We start from the raw sequence: 14,663 nt of genomic DNA, 5'->3' as shown, positions 1-14,663 counted from the left end.
AGGCATTACCTAAGCATTAAAGCTCACTTCATGAGCATTAAAATTCACTGAACCGAAGGTTAATCATGAGAGCATTTATGTAGTTTGGAATGGCTTTCCCCCTGCAGATTAATAATCACTCATTTTAAAAATAAACTTGTTCCAAATGCATGTGTGCAGTTAAGCAGCAAGTTCCAACAAGGGGTAAGTGTAAAAAAATAAAAACCTAATTCCCCCATCCCCCACCAAATTGCTTTAAATGGCATTGAAGTGGCATTCATTCATATGTGTAGTTTCATTGTCTTCAATCTATACATGTGAGTAAGGATTATTCACATCAGTAAATGTCTTTTGGATCTGGCCCTTAGTTATGTATTTGACAACAGTAATATACAAAAAGCACATGTAAGGGAAGTTCCTATACAAAATTGCAGAGGTGCATAAAAAGTGGTCTTTGTTTCACACTGAGATCTCCATTGTACATAAAAAAATCCACCACACACAACAGTCAGAACAGATGGCACATAAACAGGAGTAGTTCAATATGACAACAGGGTCACTGATTATTTAAAAAACCCAGCCTCCTACATAAGATCTCAAAAATCTCAGCAACACACAACACCACTGTAATCACAGTAAAAGTGTACATAGCAATGAGGAAAATTGTCTTTTCAAAGTGTTCTGGCACCATGCATCTGGTAATATTAAACTTTTTGTCAAGGGCTCCTGCATCACACCTGTAGAGTGGGTTTACTTGGAAGCCAAAGAGATGACTCTGAAGCCAAAATGCCACAACTTCAAGGACAATCCTTAACAGAACAGAGAGGATATAAAAAACAGTATAGGTGGGCTTTTGGAGGATATCTTCCTGATCGATGTTTCTACATGCAGCATAAAGATGAAACATTGCTCCAGGTACCAGAACCGTCACTAGCTGTAATGCCCAGAATACCTAAAGTGTAGCAGAGACTTTGCTGTCAGATCATGTACAACTGCCTTGTGCCAGTTAAAACAGGCACACATCCAAATTTCTTATGAGAAGATTTTTTATATTTATGATATACATTAAAAACAATTAAAAGATCATTTAAGTTAAGAACAATCACCATTACATATTATTCCAGTTTTACAGTTCATTTACATGTAAACATTCTCTTAACTGAAGAATGGTATGAATAAAGTAGGTTACAGTCAATAAATCTTGGGCCTATATACCCTTATTCACATGAGTAGTCCTTATTTGTCTGTATAATTCTAGCTATAGACACTTATATGGCCCTTATCACCAAAGTACGAGGCCCAGATCTTCAAAGGTGTTTAGGCTCCTAACTTCCACTGAGTTAAGTGGGGCTCAGGAAGTAAGTGTAAAGTTAAGAGCCTTTGCAGATCTCAGCCTGAGTGCTTCACAATCACTGAGGGATTTTATACTCATAACACACTGTGAGTAAGTTAAATGTTCTCTCTCTTTTCCTTTACAGGTAGGGGCACTAGGCGGATGAGGGGACCTGCTGAAGGTCATACAGAAAATCTATAGCTGAACCAGGAATAAAACACAGGTCTTCTGAGTATCAAGCTAGTGCCCTATCTACTAGGCCAACCTTCCTGTTTGTTTTATAGTTACTGGAATGATCTAGGTGAACAATGGTGACTTGCATGCATAAGGGGTTACAGAATCTGGCCCTTATTGTCTACAAATATTTCCAAGTCAGAGAATGCTATTTATAGTACATTTATGTGCTGATCCTGCAACCTTTAGTCACATGAGTCGAAATCAGTCTGATTACTTGCAAGGGTAACGATGGCTCATGTGAATAAAGACTAAAAGATCAGCCCCTTACTGTGTCACAAATGGAAGTTTATTACAGAAGACTGTGTTGCATTGATGGTCAAACCAGTGTTTCTCAATCTTTTTGATACCAGGGATTGGCTTGCTGCCTTCCTAAACTGTGTCAGGGAGATCTCAGGGACTGGCCCCAGTCCACAGACCAGTTGTTGAAAAACACTGGTTTAAACTACGACCACATTCTGTTTAATTACTACTCATTATGTAAAATGGGGGAATGAATTTACTTTCATTTTATGAACCTTTTATCTATTTTCTAAATAATTGGTTGTTTCAATTAAAAGAAAATTTACCTGAGGAGTTATGGGCCTGAACTGATTGTAACAGAAGAGATTAACTTCCCTCTTGTCTGGCTCACAGCTGAAGTGCAAGGCCTCATTTCCATAAACTGCAAAGCCCAAAACACCAAGGAAAAACATTCGAACTGAGCCAAAGAAAAGGGTATGGAACTGACCAATCACTGTTGGAGGCCTGAGCTGTAACAGTCACAGGATTATGCAGCAGGAAAGACAAAGGCAAAGATGAACAAAGTTATTCTTCCAGTTTCAGCTTACCTAGAACATTTATTTCAGGTTTTAAAACACCCTTCTGACTCCTTTTTCTCCCTTTTAAAATAACTGTTATACAAAGGGTGTTGTGTACGTTAAACCAAATAGTGGCTTGAAATATAATCAAAGTCCTTGTTATTGTTAGGGACTGATTTTACTTACTGTTTCTAGTACACTCTCATTTGTATTGTGTCTGTCAGTTATTCTGCTTAACAACTACGCTTTTCTGATTTCAGTAGTGGCTTTACATATCAGCTACATTCATAAAACTCAGTATTCTACAACTACAGACATGTCAGGCAGATTGAAAAGGAATCCTTCAAAAAAGAGTCAATCAATTTTTATTATCCTATTGATTAAACTAAGATCATTTAATATTTAGTGTCAAATTAAACACGTAGACTTCTCAAAAGTGGCCTTGCTAGGAACTAGGCTAGGAAATGTTATCTGTTTGCACTATTACTTTGAGTAGTAGTGCTACATCTTTATTTTCTGTTAGGAAAGCATGGGTTATGTAGTTTTTAAAGTCTGCCTTTGCAGAGAATGCTGTTCTGTTCCTCCATATTTGATTATCAGAACTTTCATCTCCACCCATGTGTATTTGTCATGATAAAGAAAGCAAATTATTTATTTCCCCAGTACCTCTCCTTTCATTATTCACTTAATACTCACACATCCTTCATAGAAGTTCTTGATGTAATTTAAAGACATGTCTTGGAAGATGTTATCCTAGTGCAATTGTGGCGTAATTCATGCCCTTCATTGCCAATTTGCTGTCATCAGACTCAGTCTGATGCTATTGCTCTCTCATGACCCTTGCTGTACAAAACACTTGTCACTGCACATTTCACTTTTTATCTCTGGGGCCCCAATCAACCTTACTCTTTCAGGACAAAAAAAAAAGAGCCCAAACAAAAGCAGGGTGCATGTGGTTTGCCTAATAATCCCCCCATGAACGCAGTCAGCAGAAACGTCCAACACCATAATACAGTCACACAATAGACGGGAACAAGTGGCAATGAGCTCCCAACACCACTGTGCTACTTGAGAACTAAAGTAACACACAAAAAAGTGCCCCTTAGGGGTTTCAATCCCAGTAGGCTCCCATGAGTTACTTGTTCTTTGTGCTCATCTCATTCTCACAAGTGAAATCAGTGAAAACTTAGGAAACATTGAAGCGCCTCACATGCCTGGCAAACAGCAGCTGGAAGGGACTCTCTTCTAAAGTGAAATCCTGAGGTGGGCAAGGCATTCTTGGCAAGATTACTTCTTTCATCTGTCTTCTCCCAATGTCTTTCTGCTCACTTGCAAACAGGAGTTTAGGTAATAATTGGAGATATACCAATCTCCTAGAACTGGAAGGGACCTTGAAAGGTTCATTGAGTCCAGCCCCCTGCCTTCACTAGCAGGACCAATTTTTGCCCCAGACCCCTAAGTGGCCTCCTCAAGGATTGAACTCACAACCTTGGGTTTAGCAGACCAATGCTCAAACCACCGAGCTATCCCTCCCCTCTTCTTACCTTAGTCCTTCTGAGAAGCACTAATAAGATCCACCCCATTTGCTAACACGACCTTCCTCCTTACAGCCTCCCCCACACTATATTTCACCTTTCCAGCTTTCCCCTCTCTTTAGGCCCCCTCTAGCCTGACCCATCCAGAGATTTCAAGTGGGGACTAGCGGAAAAGCAGCGCAAGATGTATTTTGCGGGCTGCACAGCAGCCCGAGGACGCAGAGGCTTGCGGGACTTTCCCCTCCTTCTCGAATGGAAACCAACTTTTCTGCAGACCTGGACCTAGTGGAAAGTAGCAACAACCGCAATGACGGTGTAGTACGCACCAGCCGCAGCCCCGGCGTTGCGTTGTTGGGGCGCCCCATTCACTTGGCGCTCAAGTCAGGAGCTGCTGTTGGATCCCGCTTCTCCGCGGCAGCCAGCTGGGTCCGTCCAGGGAGAGGAGCAGGGACCATCCTGGAGGAAAGCTGCTGTCCTGCCAGCAGTGCCTCGCCCGCCCAGCGCGCACGCACCAGGGAGGGAGAGAGAGAGAGACATCTGTTGTCAGCGCTCCAATAATCACCCACAGCCCGATGAGTCGCTCCTCCCGACCTCGCCCCCACCTCAGTCAGCAGGGGCTACTGCCCTCAAGCTCAAATTGCTCTAGTGGGGGAAAAGGAGAAAGCTGGATCTACCTGCCGGTTTCTGCCTCCAAGTGTCCCACATTCCGCGGCTTCAATAGAGACCACTTTGTCTTTCAGCCACTGAGGCTGAATTGGAACTCGGCAAGTCCTTGTACAACCTATTGCAACCTCTCCCTATTTATGAAACGTTTCTGATCAAATAATTGTTTCTAGCGCTTTGTTGTAATTATTTAGACTAAATATAGGTAACAGTGTTGCTGTTTCACGCGTCTGTTTGTCACACTCGAATATCTTTGCAATGTGCATCTCCTTTTTCTCGTTCAAGATCAGGTCATAATTTTCTTATCAGATAGAAAATAGAATTAATGAAGTCCCGTGCTGAACAGAAATTATGTCTGAGTGGTAGTCAGGACAATCCTGGCAGGCTGCAGAGAAGAGTTTTAATATAAAAAGAAAAGTTACACATCTCTGTCCGTTTCCATATTATAAATACATTTCCGCATTACTTAAATTCACATTGAGCAGGGCTGATGGCTTATTAATATGATTTACATGACAACATTTATAGCTTAATAACTTAATTTTTTAAATAGGCGAGTGAAACATAACAGGAACTTGTAAATAAACCCACATTTGAAATGATACATGGCAAAAAGCTTCAGATCTAAGACCTTAAATTCAATTACACAAAAACTATAAGTCCTTGAATAATTACTAAGTATAAGTAACATTATTTATTATTTGCATAGCACCTGAAGTGTACTGCATAGTTTAAAGAGCATCAGCTCAGGTACCTAGGCTAGCATCATGATGAGGAGTAGCTTTCCTCTCCCACAAAGGCTACTGAGCTGTATTACACAATCCAATCCAGTGACCAGAGCAGCCTTTGCAGTCCTCAGCAGGGAGAGAACTGGAGGATCCACTCAACAGTAATCCCCCAGTTTTGCATATGCTCTATCCCTTGACACCCTCACCCTCACCCTCACCCTCACCCCACTCCACACACACACACTTTTTGCCCTATCTGCTGTAGCAATATATTTCATGGTTAGAAGGGGGAGCTGGATTTGACCCTTTATGCTTGTGTAATTGCACTTCTCCTTTTTGGAAAGCCAGCCATGAATGCCAGGTGAACTTTTGAACATAGGAGAGTCACAAAGTTTGACAGTTCTGAGAATTAAAAACAAAAGACCAAAGTTATAGTCCAGTGAAAGTATTAGTGGCATTTTTCTAAAGGTTGCTGACATCTCTGGTAATTAATCTTCAGTTTTCTTGTCTCTCTAAGTTCCTGTTACATTTTTATGATGCCACTTGTAATATTTTTGACCTCTCAGCAGCTGAGAGAAACTTGATACATATTAATTTCAACAGAATTACACATTGTGCAAGCTCCTTTATTTCTATCACATATTTCCAGTTGTCAAGTCAACCACAGAGTCAGGCTATGCTCACACACACCTCAAACTGTGACAAGATATCAGACTGCCAGTCATTAGAGATGAGTTCAATATTTTTATCAGGCATTTGTTTATCAACCTCCGCCTGTTCCAAGATCACAAAAACACACACACACACACACACACACACAAGAAAAGAGAATTTTATGAACATTTGCTCCTCACCAGTGAAAATGTGAAATTTATTTTTCATGTTGAATGGCTGTGAGAATTTATGACACTTTGTTACTTTGCTGAATTTCAAGCTGGTTTTGATTGGTCATAAGTCACATGGCTCCTGCTTAATGGAACCTGCCTTGTAGGTTGGAAGGTTGGCAGAGATTCATATTGACTTATTTTCTGAGCGGGAGTAGCTATGTGTTTTGACATGGTAGTCGGAGGTGAGGTGGGGGGAAGGAAGGGGAAGATAGGCAGCAGGAAGGGATTCTGTGCTCTTTGAGAGACAGTGTCACTTGTTAACCCCTGCAGGTTCATCCAAGATTTTAGGGGAGCAGGCCCCCCCTTCACCACACATCTCCAAGGCACTGAAGGGGAAAGTGATTCATCCAACAAAGATGCAAGAGTTGGTAGCAGATCAGTAAGCTTGATTGACTTTTAAATGGTCTGTATTAAAGATCAGTACATTTATATAAATAACAATACCAGAATAACAAAACAGAATTAAATAACATCAATACTTTATATTAATGTGAATTATATTTGTTAAATTTGACTATTATTTTTGATGGCCTTGAAGCATTCCAGGCCTGATTCTCATTTATACTGTCTAGCTTCATTACTTTGATAAATTACTTTTACATCCAACTTAAGGCCCCTTTACACTTAAGTTGTAGAAAGAGAGAGATGTAAAGGAGAATCAGGCCATCCAAATTTAATTTCTTACATCCAGTTTTTGTTATTACCTGACATATAAATATTTTTAGTTTATTTTTTGTAACTTTATATCATTTCTCTTCCAATACTAGCAATCTTGTGCCTTCATACTAGGAAATTATATCCTCAAACTATTTTCCTCTGAAAACTTGTAATCAGTTATAGCAGCCACTTTTTAACATCAATCATAGCTACTGTCAAGTCAATGGGAATTGTGGATATTGTGCATTCTAGGAATCAGGACCTAATTCAATAAATAATGAATAAATAATCATATTTTTCCAGGATTAATGACCATGAGAAAAATACCCTAGAACTCAGAAGCTTCAAATCTTCTTATATCTCCTAGGAAAACTAAACCAAACCAGACTATAAAGCAAGCCACTAAAGGTCCAGTCCTGCAAGCACATGGCATATGTGAATAGTTCTTACTCATTTGGGTAATGAGTGAAGTGAATGAAGTGAAGAATTACTCATGTGCATACGAGTTGCAGGATTGTGAATTGAAAAGGTAGGAATAGATATTTTTGTGCTTCCCTCTTATTTCCATATTCCATATATAGCTTTCTTTACTATAGCTATTGCTTAACCATAGTACTACTGAGGAATATGTGGCATTATAGTTTAAGTAGGTGCTCTAAAATTAAGTATGTGCTTAAATCTATCCCTATTCAACAAAGCACTTGAACACATGGTTAACGTCATGCATGTACTTAAGTCTCATTGACTTCAATTTGATTATTTAATGGGACTTAAACACAGACTGAAAATTAAGTGAGTGTTTTACTGAACTGGAGCTCTGAGTTCAAATCCTGGTGTAGAGCTTAAGTGAAAATGAATGTGGTGGCATCATGCTAAATCCCACTTTTGCAGTGCAGAAAACCATTGCACAGTTTGAGCCTGTTCATCATAAATAATTATCTCTTATCAAGAAAGACCCAAAGAATTTGAGGTGAAGCTGGAGTTGCCTTAGTACACACTATCTAGAATATTGCTATGTACCATCTTACTCTGTGCTTGGCTCAAGCCAGGGCTATTATTCCCTTACTTCTGTTATTATTTATTTTAAATTAGTGAGACTATTAATCTAGAAAAGAGAAAAATTAAAATTCCACATAATGCAGAGGACTGCTGATATGAAGGTACCTCTAAGAAACTGGAAGTTCTTATTAAGCACCTAATCTAACACTCATTGTAATCAATGGGGTTCTTCCATTGACTTCAGTGGGTATCGGATCAGGTCTATTCAACAACCTATGCAAAATTAGTTCTTGACTTTGATCCAATTCTGGTTCACAAGTGTTGGCATAAAAAAAGCTGTGCACAGCTGACAATCTTGTTTTTATCTCTATATTTGTATCTCAGAATACATATAAAAGTTCTGAAAGAAAAGATTTTCACATTTTAAGCAAGAACATAATCTCAGTGAGTTTATACAATGAGAGTTATTTGATTTTTTTGTAGTTTGTCTGACTCATTGCAATAATAGATAGCTATTGCAACCCCTAACCCACCCCCCACCTCGTTTTGCCAAATGTGTGGAGCCTGGCAAAGTCCCATTGCTAGTTCCCTCTAATTTGACCTCTGCTTTGAATGATTTAAAATTTTCTCATTTCTTCAGAAATTCATCAGTCAGGTATAACCACAGGCAATGTATTAATCAATCAATCAGTCAGTCTTTTCTTCTACTCTATCACTCTTTTGTGTTTTAACCTAAGTCAAAAACAAAAGTAATTTTTCAAGGAATCTATTCCTTAAAGCCCTGATTCTGTAAACACTTACTGAATCATAGACTCATAGAAATGTAGAGCTGGAAGAGACCTTGTATTCTGAGCTACAAATTTAGCTGATGGGAGGAATCCACTTGCATCACTTATCTTCATGGGAAGGCAGGGATGGGAGAGCAGAACAACAATGTATTTTGTCCTCTTAAATGTCCCACAATAGCCCATCTGGTGTTGAAGGACCTTCCCTGTTGCACAGGATGTAACACCTTGCACTGGAGACCAGCATTTCACACTAATGTCTCTCTCCTGTCTGGTGATTTACACAGTAACAGAGACTCACAATACAAATGCTCAAATATCCCCTTACAATAGGGGACACAGATGTTATAAATGAGATTACTGCATGCAGCAACTCACAAGCATTAAATAAAGTCTAAACAATAAACACATTCTGATACTTCTAATATGTATTTTAACAATACTAACACAAAAGTGAGCCAGACTGATTCCAGCTATGTATTTGGCAGTATTCCACTGAGACATGAGGATGTAGGTATGAGGTGGTACATGGTATGTCAGTATCACAGTAACCTCTTCCAGTGCTTAACTATCTTTAGAGTTAGAACATTTGTCTAATATCTAACCAAAATATCCATTGCTGCAATCTAAGCTGATTACTTCTTGTCCTAACCTCAGTAGACATGGAGAACAATTGATTACCATGTTCTTTATAACATGCTTTTACGTAGTTGAAGACTGTTTTCAGGTTCTCACCCCAGTCGTCTCTTTCTTAGATTAAGCATGCCCAATTCTTTCAACCTTACCTCACAGATCATGTTTTTCAAAACTCTGTCACTCTTGTTGCTCTCCTCTGGACTCTTTCCAACTGGTTATGTACATGGTCTGTCCCACTGAATTCCTCAGTTACTCAATCTGTCAAAATATTCTCTACCTTAAAGAAAGGAAGAAAGACATGGGGCTGCTTAGGCTATTTTATTCAGATTTGAGGAGTGCCCCCCACTTCTTCTTCCATAAAACGTCCTTGACAAATCAACATAGAAGGCATGCTTTATGCATCATTTTTCAATAGAGTAGTAGAAAAGTAGGGCAGATGACTTGGATGCCAATACTGAAGTCAGTGGGAGTTTTCCCATTGACTTCAAGTGGTCAGGATTTTATTTTCTGTATTTATTTTTTCCAGCTGTTACTAGTACTTCTGATTATCTGGAGTTTGTCATTCTCTTTATCAGGCTTCCAAGAACTCCACAATACTTGCTCTGACCTTCAGCTTTTTTCTCTTTTGGCTATAAACCAGTTATTGATCTTTAAATACTGATAGTTGCCACAAAAATAGTACTTTCTGCCTTGGATAAAGCAGAAACGGTTTATCTGAATCTGCTCTGCTTTGGGTGACACCTCTGGGGCTTCATGTCTCATCAAAAGTCCATTCTGCTTTACTGTTAGAGAGGCCTGGTATCTAGTTTCCTTATCAGAAATTCCATTTTAAGATTTAAGAATTTTCTTTCTTTCTTTCTTTCTTTCGAATTGTGTTAAAGGGTAGCTAAACTGAGATTCTATGTAAGATTAGAAGAACATAAAACAAGCAACTTTACTTGTTTCAGCATCTTTTTAAACATTTCCATTTATTCTCTGATACAAAGTAACCTATTGTTAAATTGACATTGTTTTGATGATTTCTACATCAAGGATTTTGTAGCCCATGTCCCTTTCAGAGTACACAGCATTGTGTAACCTATTTCACTTTAATATTCACACTTGGAGTCTCTTCTTATATTAGATGATTATTACTTTCCTTATCTGGAGAGCGATGTCTTTCTAAAATATATTTCACTCAGCATGGTGGATATTTGAGAGATAACACATTCAAGTAGTATGAGAGAAAAGGGCATCTTTCAAATTATTCCTCTAGAAGAATGGGAAGTTGTGCATTTGTGATTAAATAATATTGTTGTTGTTATTTTTTACATGAAGGTATAAGTATCATGCTTTCAATCATCAAAATCTCCTGTGCATTAAAGGAGTGAGATTATCACCTGGACCTAATAGTTTTTAATGTTCAGACTGCAAGGTAAGATTTAATCGCCTATGCGAACCTCTGCCTTGAGTGGAGTTTGCGTTCAGACTTGCTGGACAGAAACGACGATTTGGAGCAGCTACAGATCTACATCCGCTGATATGCACAAGTACCTGTTCCACAAATACTAAGTAAAACGAATAGATGGGAGCTGAACTTATTCCCTATTTTGAACAGTGCTCAGTAGATGGCGCTTGAGACACGCGTGGAGCCAGTCTATTAGCTTCATTCCAGTGCCGACTTGTTATTCAGTCCTGTAAAAAGGCTTTTTGTCTTAATGAATGGGCCGATTTGCCTTTTCCCCTTTGGGGAGCGGTACAGCATAGTAAGTGTTTTCAAAGATTAATCTCCCCGCCACACCGTGATTTTGAATTTCCAATATATACTGTTATGAATGAAAAGTGAGTTTCAGCCCTCCCTTACTTTCTTTCTCACCGGAGTTACTAACTTGTTGCAATCTCTCTCTCTCCTCTCCTTCGCTCTCGTTGCTTTGAAACTAACGTATCCATTTTTTCTTGTGTGCCCGTAGGCTATAATCTGAAATAAACAACAGTATCAGAAGATATGGATTAATTCCTTTATTTCAACAGTAAATGCTAGATAGTCTGAAAATCAAGATCTGAGTTCCTTGACTGCTTCCACTCTGTCCCCCAAGGAAATTAGATTCTTGATATTTATGGTCTATGTGTTTATCCTTTGAAAGGCACTGGAGGCAAGATCTATCATTCTGTTTCCAACGTGTAAATTACAGATGTCAGATCATATTAATTTCTGTGCTGAGTTTTGAAAATGTGATATAGGTAAAACTTAAAGGAATTAAAGCAGGATTTTTAAAGGGGGATTTTCAAAGGCACCTGTGTGATTCAGGGTGGGATTCAAAAGCACCTGTGTGATTTAGGAGCATTGACCTGTGCTCTTAAATGACCCAGGCGCTTTTGAAAATTCACCTTTGAATTTGAAGAACATGTTACAATTTGCCAGGATAAGAATTCTTTAATATATCAGTGTCAGAATGGCAATTTCCCATAGACTCGCTCTAGTTGAGTCAAGAGCTGGGGGCTGCTTGGCTAGATTCAGGAGTTAGCACAGAAACCACGAATGCAGGATAAAATACCAAGTAAAAGCCCTTTCAGATGTGTTGCTTTTGATGCTCAGCTGGCGTTTCAGATTTGACTGGTTCAAGACGACTCAGGTTTTCGAATTTCCCCATTCCCTGGCACGAGGAGTGAATTTCTAACCAAGACCAACTTCCCTCTCATTTTGACATGTGATCACCCACATAAATCTGTAGTGAAATACATAAACAATGACAAGCCATCATCCCAAACCACAAGTAAAATGCAGTCTCAAAAAAGTCACTAGGGAAGCCATTTCTACATTTAGGGGTTAGAATAACTTTTACTAATTCATTCTATCTTTCTCAATCAGTAGACACCTTACAATAGGAGGAAGAGTGAATAGTGGTTAGAAAACGTTCGAGGTAATTTAATATCAGTATCGTGAACAATGACCTTTACAGAGTTAAAATAAACTCAATTAAGTTTATTCTATCAATAATAAACCAGTAATTTAGAGAACTACTCAAGGCAAGAATGTGTGTTCCAGGCTATCTCAATGGAGCCGCAATTTGATTTGCTTAAGTGTGGATATAAATCCAATAGGTAAACAAGTGTACGCGTTACATGACAGCTGTGAGCTTTTATAACAAACACTTAGTGGCAAACTTGCAGTATGGATGTCAGATGTTTCTGAATAGTAGCACAGGTTGTTTTCGGTACGATTTACTGTGTTCTGTAAAACAGTACTCTGCAGTACATTTGAATCAGTAATCTACAATACCGTAATAAATTATACATTCCAGGAGATTAGAAAAAAATATTTTTAAAACAACAGTAACAAAATAACAACATAGCTGTTATAGCACTTTTTATCAGTAAACCTCAATGCATTTTACAAGGGAGGTTGGCATCACTTTCCTCGTTTTACAGATGGGGAAACTGAGGCACGGAGAGGTGAAATGATATGCCCAGGTCACCCAGCAGGCCAATCAATGGCAGAGCCAGGAATACAACCCAGGAATTAATGTGTTGATGGTGTTACTCTTGAGAAGCAATAGTGTGTTAAACATATGTATTTTTATCTTTATATATATATATAAAGATTTATTAAAGATAAACCAGTTTCCCTTATAATTCCAGTTTCTTTACTGGATAATGCACCGTTGACCGGATATGTATTATCTCATACAGGTGACAGACTTTGTTAGGATATTAGTTTCCTTTTGTCACTTCACCGCTTTCTGCATGTGTTCATTCATTAATGTTGTTTTTCTATATTCCACAATCTTTTAATCCTGCATGCCAGATACACCATGATTATTGTTTTAATAATGTGAACACTGCAAGTTTGTTCCATGCCTTTTGGTAGCATTCAGAAAAAATAAAGATAGGGGATAATTTCAGACAGTACTCATGGCAACTAGCGCTATTTCACTGTATTGCTATAACCGGCTCTTGACACTGGAAACTTAAACTCCCCTAGATGTTTCTCCATTGTACGATATTTGTACAGGTGCATCTCATTAAACGAATGGATCCCACTGAAAATGTACGGTACGATTAGGAAACCAAACGTGAGTCTTTTATGACAAAAACATCCAAACCACACCCATCACCATACTGTAGTCTAAGAATTTTCGGGCGACCCAGTGTTGCAACAAAGATGTCAAGTATGTTGTTTAATGGAAGAGCAAGGCGCTCTGGTGATAGACCCTAAGCTGCACAGACCCATTCGTCACTTACAGTATATATTGATTTGCCATTGGCATATTACAGCACAGATACATCTCAGCTTTTCCTATTTCCCTAATCCAGACGAATTTTAGGTGAACTATTACAAACCAAAAACTCAAGGCGAAACATTCTTAGTCTGTTGGCCAACCGCTCTTTGAACTCGACAAAACAAACACAGTTGGATAAGACGTGTGAATATAGGTTCATCCGCCTCCCGCCCCCCGCCCTTTAAAGCTAGTCGGTTTCAAGAGCTTCTGGAAAGTGTCCGGGACTAAAGAGGTTTTGTTTCCTAAGGAGAGTCTACGTGTTTTCAGCACTAAATGCTGAACAGCTCCACCCCCCGCCCGCGCGATGCATGGGTATTAGAGCCAGTAACATGGCCTGGGCAGCTCCCTGGGCCAAAGGCAGAACTACCCAGTTAGCAGCATTCCTAGATGGTTGTTTTATCACTCCGATTTGAGCTCCAGCTGGAAATTATAACAATTCGGAGCAGGACAGGTGTGGAGGGTGCTCACTGTCGCCTCTTCTAGCGGTCTCCGAGCCAAACGTTCCTTCCTCTGGAGATGAAGCGCTCCTCCAGTCCACAACCACGACGGACCAAGCTTCACGCATACCACCCAATGGGCTTGGCGGCTCCTCCCAGCAGAGGCGGAGCTGGGCGAATGTAAAAATGGAAGGACTGAGGCAGGAGAAGACCCAGCCTGCCTCCAGCCCATCAGCTGGGCTCTGTCAGAAAGGGACCGAAACACAGCACGGGAAGAGGCTGGGGACCATCAAAGCCTGTGGAAGGAGCTGTACAGTTCCATAGACCCTGGAGGGCTGCACTCTCTTCTCTTGCCAGAGCAATGAGAATAGGAAGCTATGCCAGTCCCATCACTATCCCCGTGTGAGCAGCTGTGAGAAAGGACTTCGGGATGCGCCCTTCAGAACAGAAGCACCCCCGAAGATTATGATTAAGTCAAAAAGAAAGTTTCGTTCTGGATCTGGTTTAGTTCCCCTCAGCTTCCCAATGTGCAAGAGACTGTTCTGACCCCGAAGAAGTGGCTCTGGGTAGAGAAATTACACAACTGAAGGTCTCTCTCTTTTAACTCTTCAGCGTTTGCCCGCAGACAATCCCTCCTTTGCGTTTTTGGTGGGAGAAAACTTGGAAGAAAGAAAGAACAACATTTTCTTTGCTGACTCAGAGACAAATCCTTTTGCTCTTTCCCACTGCAG

General features: G+C 39.7%; 1 protein-coding gene across 1 annotated transcript; it reads right to left on the bottom strand.

Moving 5' to 3' along the window:
• Nucleotides 1-217: 217 nt before the first annotated feature.
• Nucleotides 218-3,081, bottom strand: GJE1 (gap junction protein epsilon 1). The gene is made up of 3 exons (XM_045010025.1): nt 3,043-3,081; nt 2,116-2,298; nt 218-931 (listed from the first exon to the last, which is right to left on the bottom strand). The coding sequence occupies exons 1-3, from the start codon at nt 3,079-3,081 to the stop codon at nt 536-538; spliced, it is 618 nt and encodes a 205-aa protein (XP_044865960.1). The 3' UTR covers nt 218-535.
• Nucleotides 3,082-14,663: the final 11,582 nt, after the last annotated feature.

The sequence above is a fragment of the Mauremys mutica genome, chromosome 3 (genome assembly GCF_020497125.1).
Source record: "Mauremys mutica isolate MM-2020 ecotype Southern chromosome 3, ASM2049712v1, whole genome shotgun sequence".
NCBI classification, from domain to species: domain Eukaryota; kingdom Metazoa; phylum Chordata; order Testudines; family Geoemydidae; genus Mauremys; species Mauremys mutica.
The sequence above is the reverse complement of the archived record's forward strand: the minus strand, read 5'-3'. Positions and strand labels throughout refer to the sequence as shown.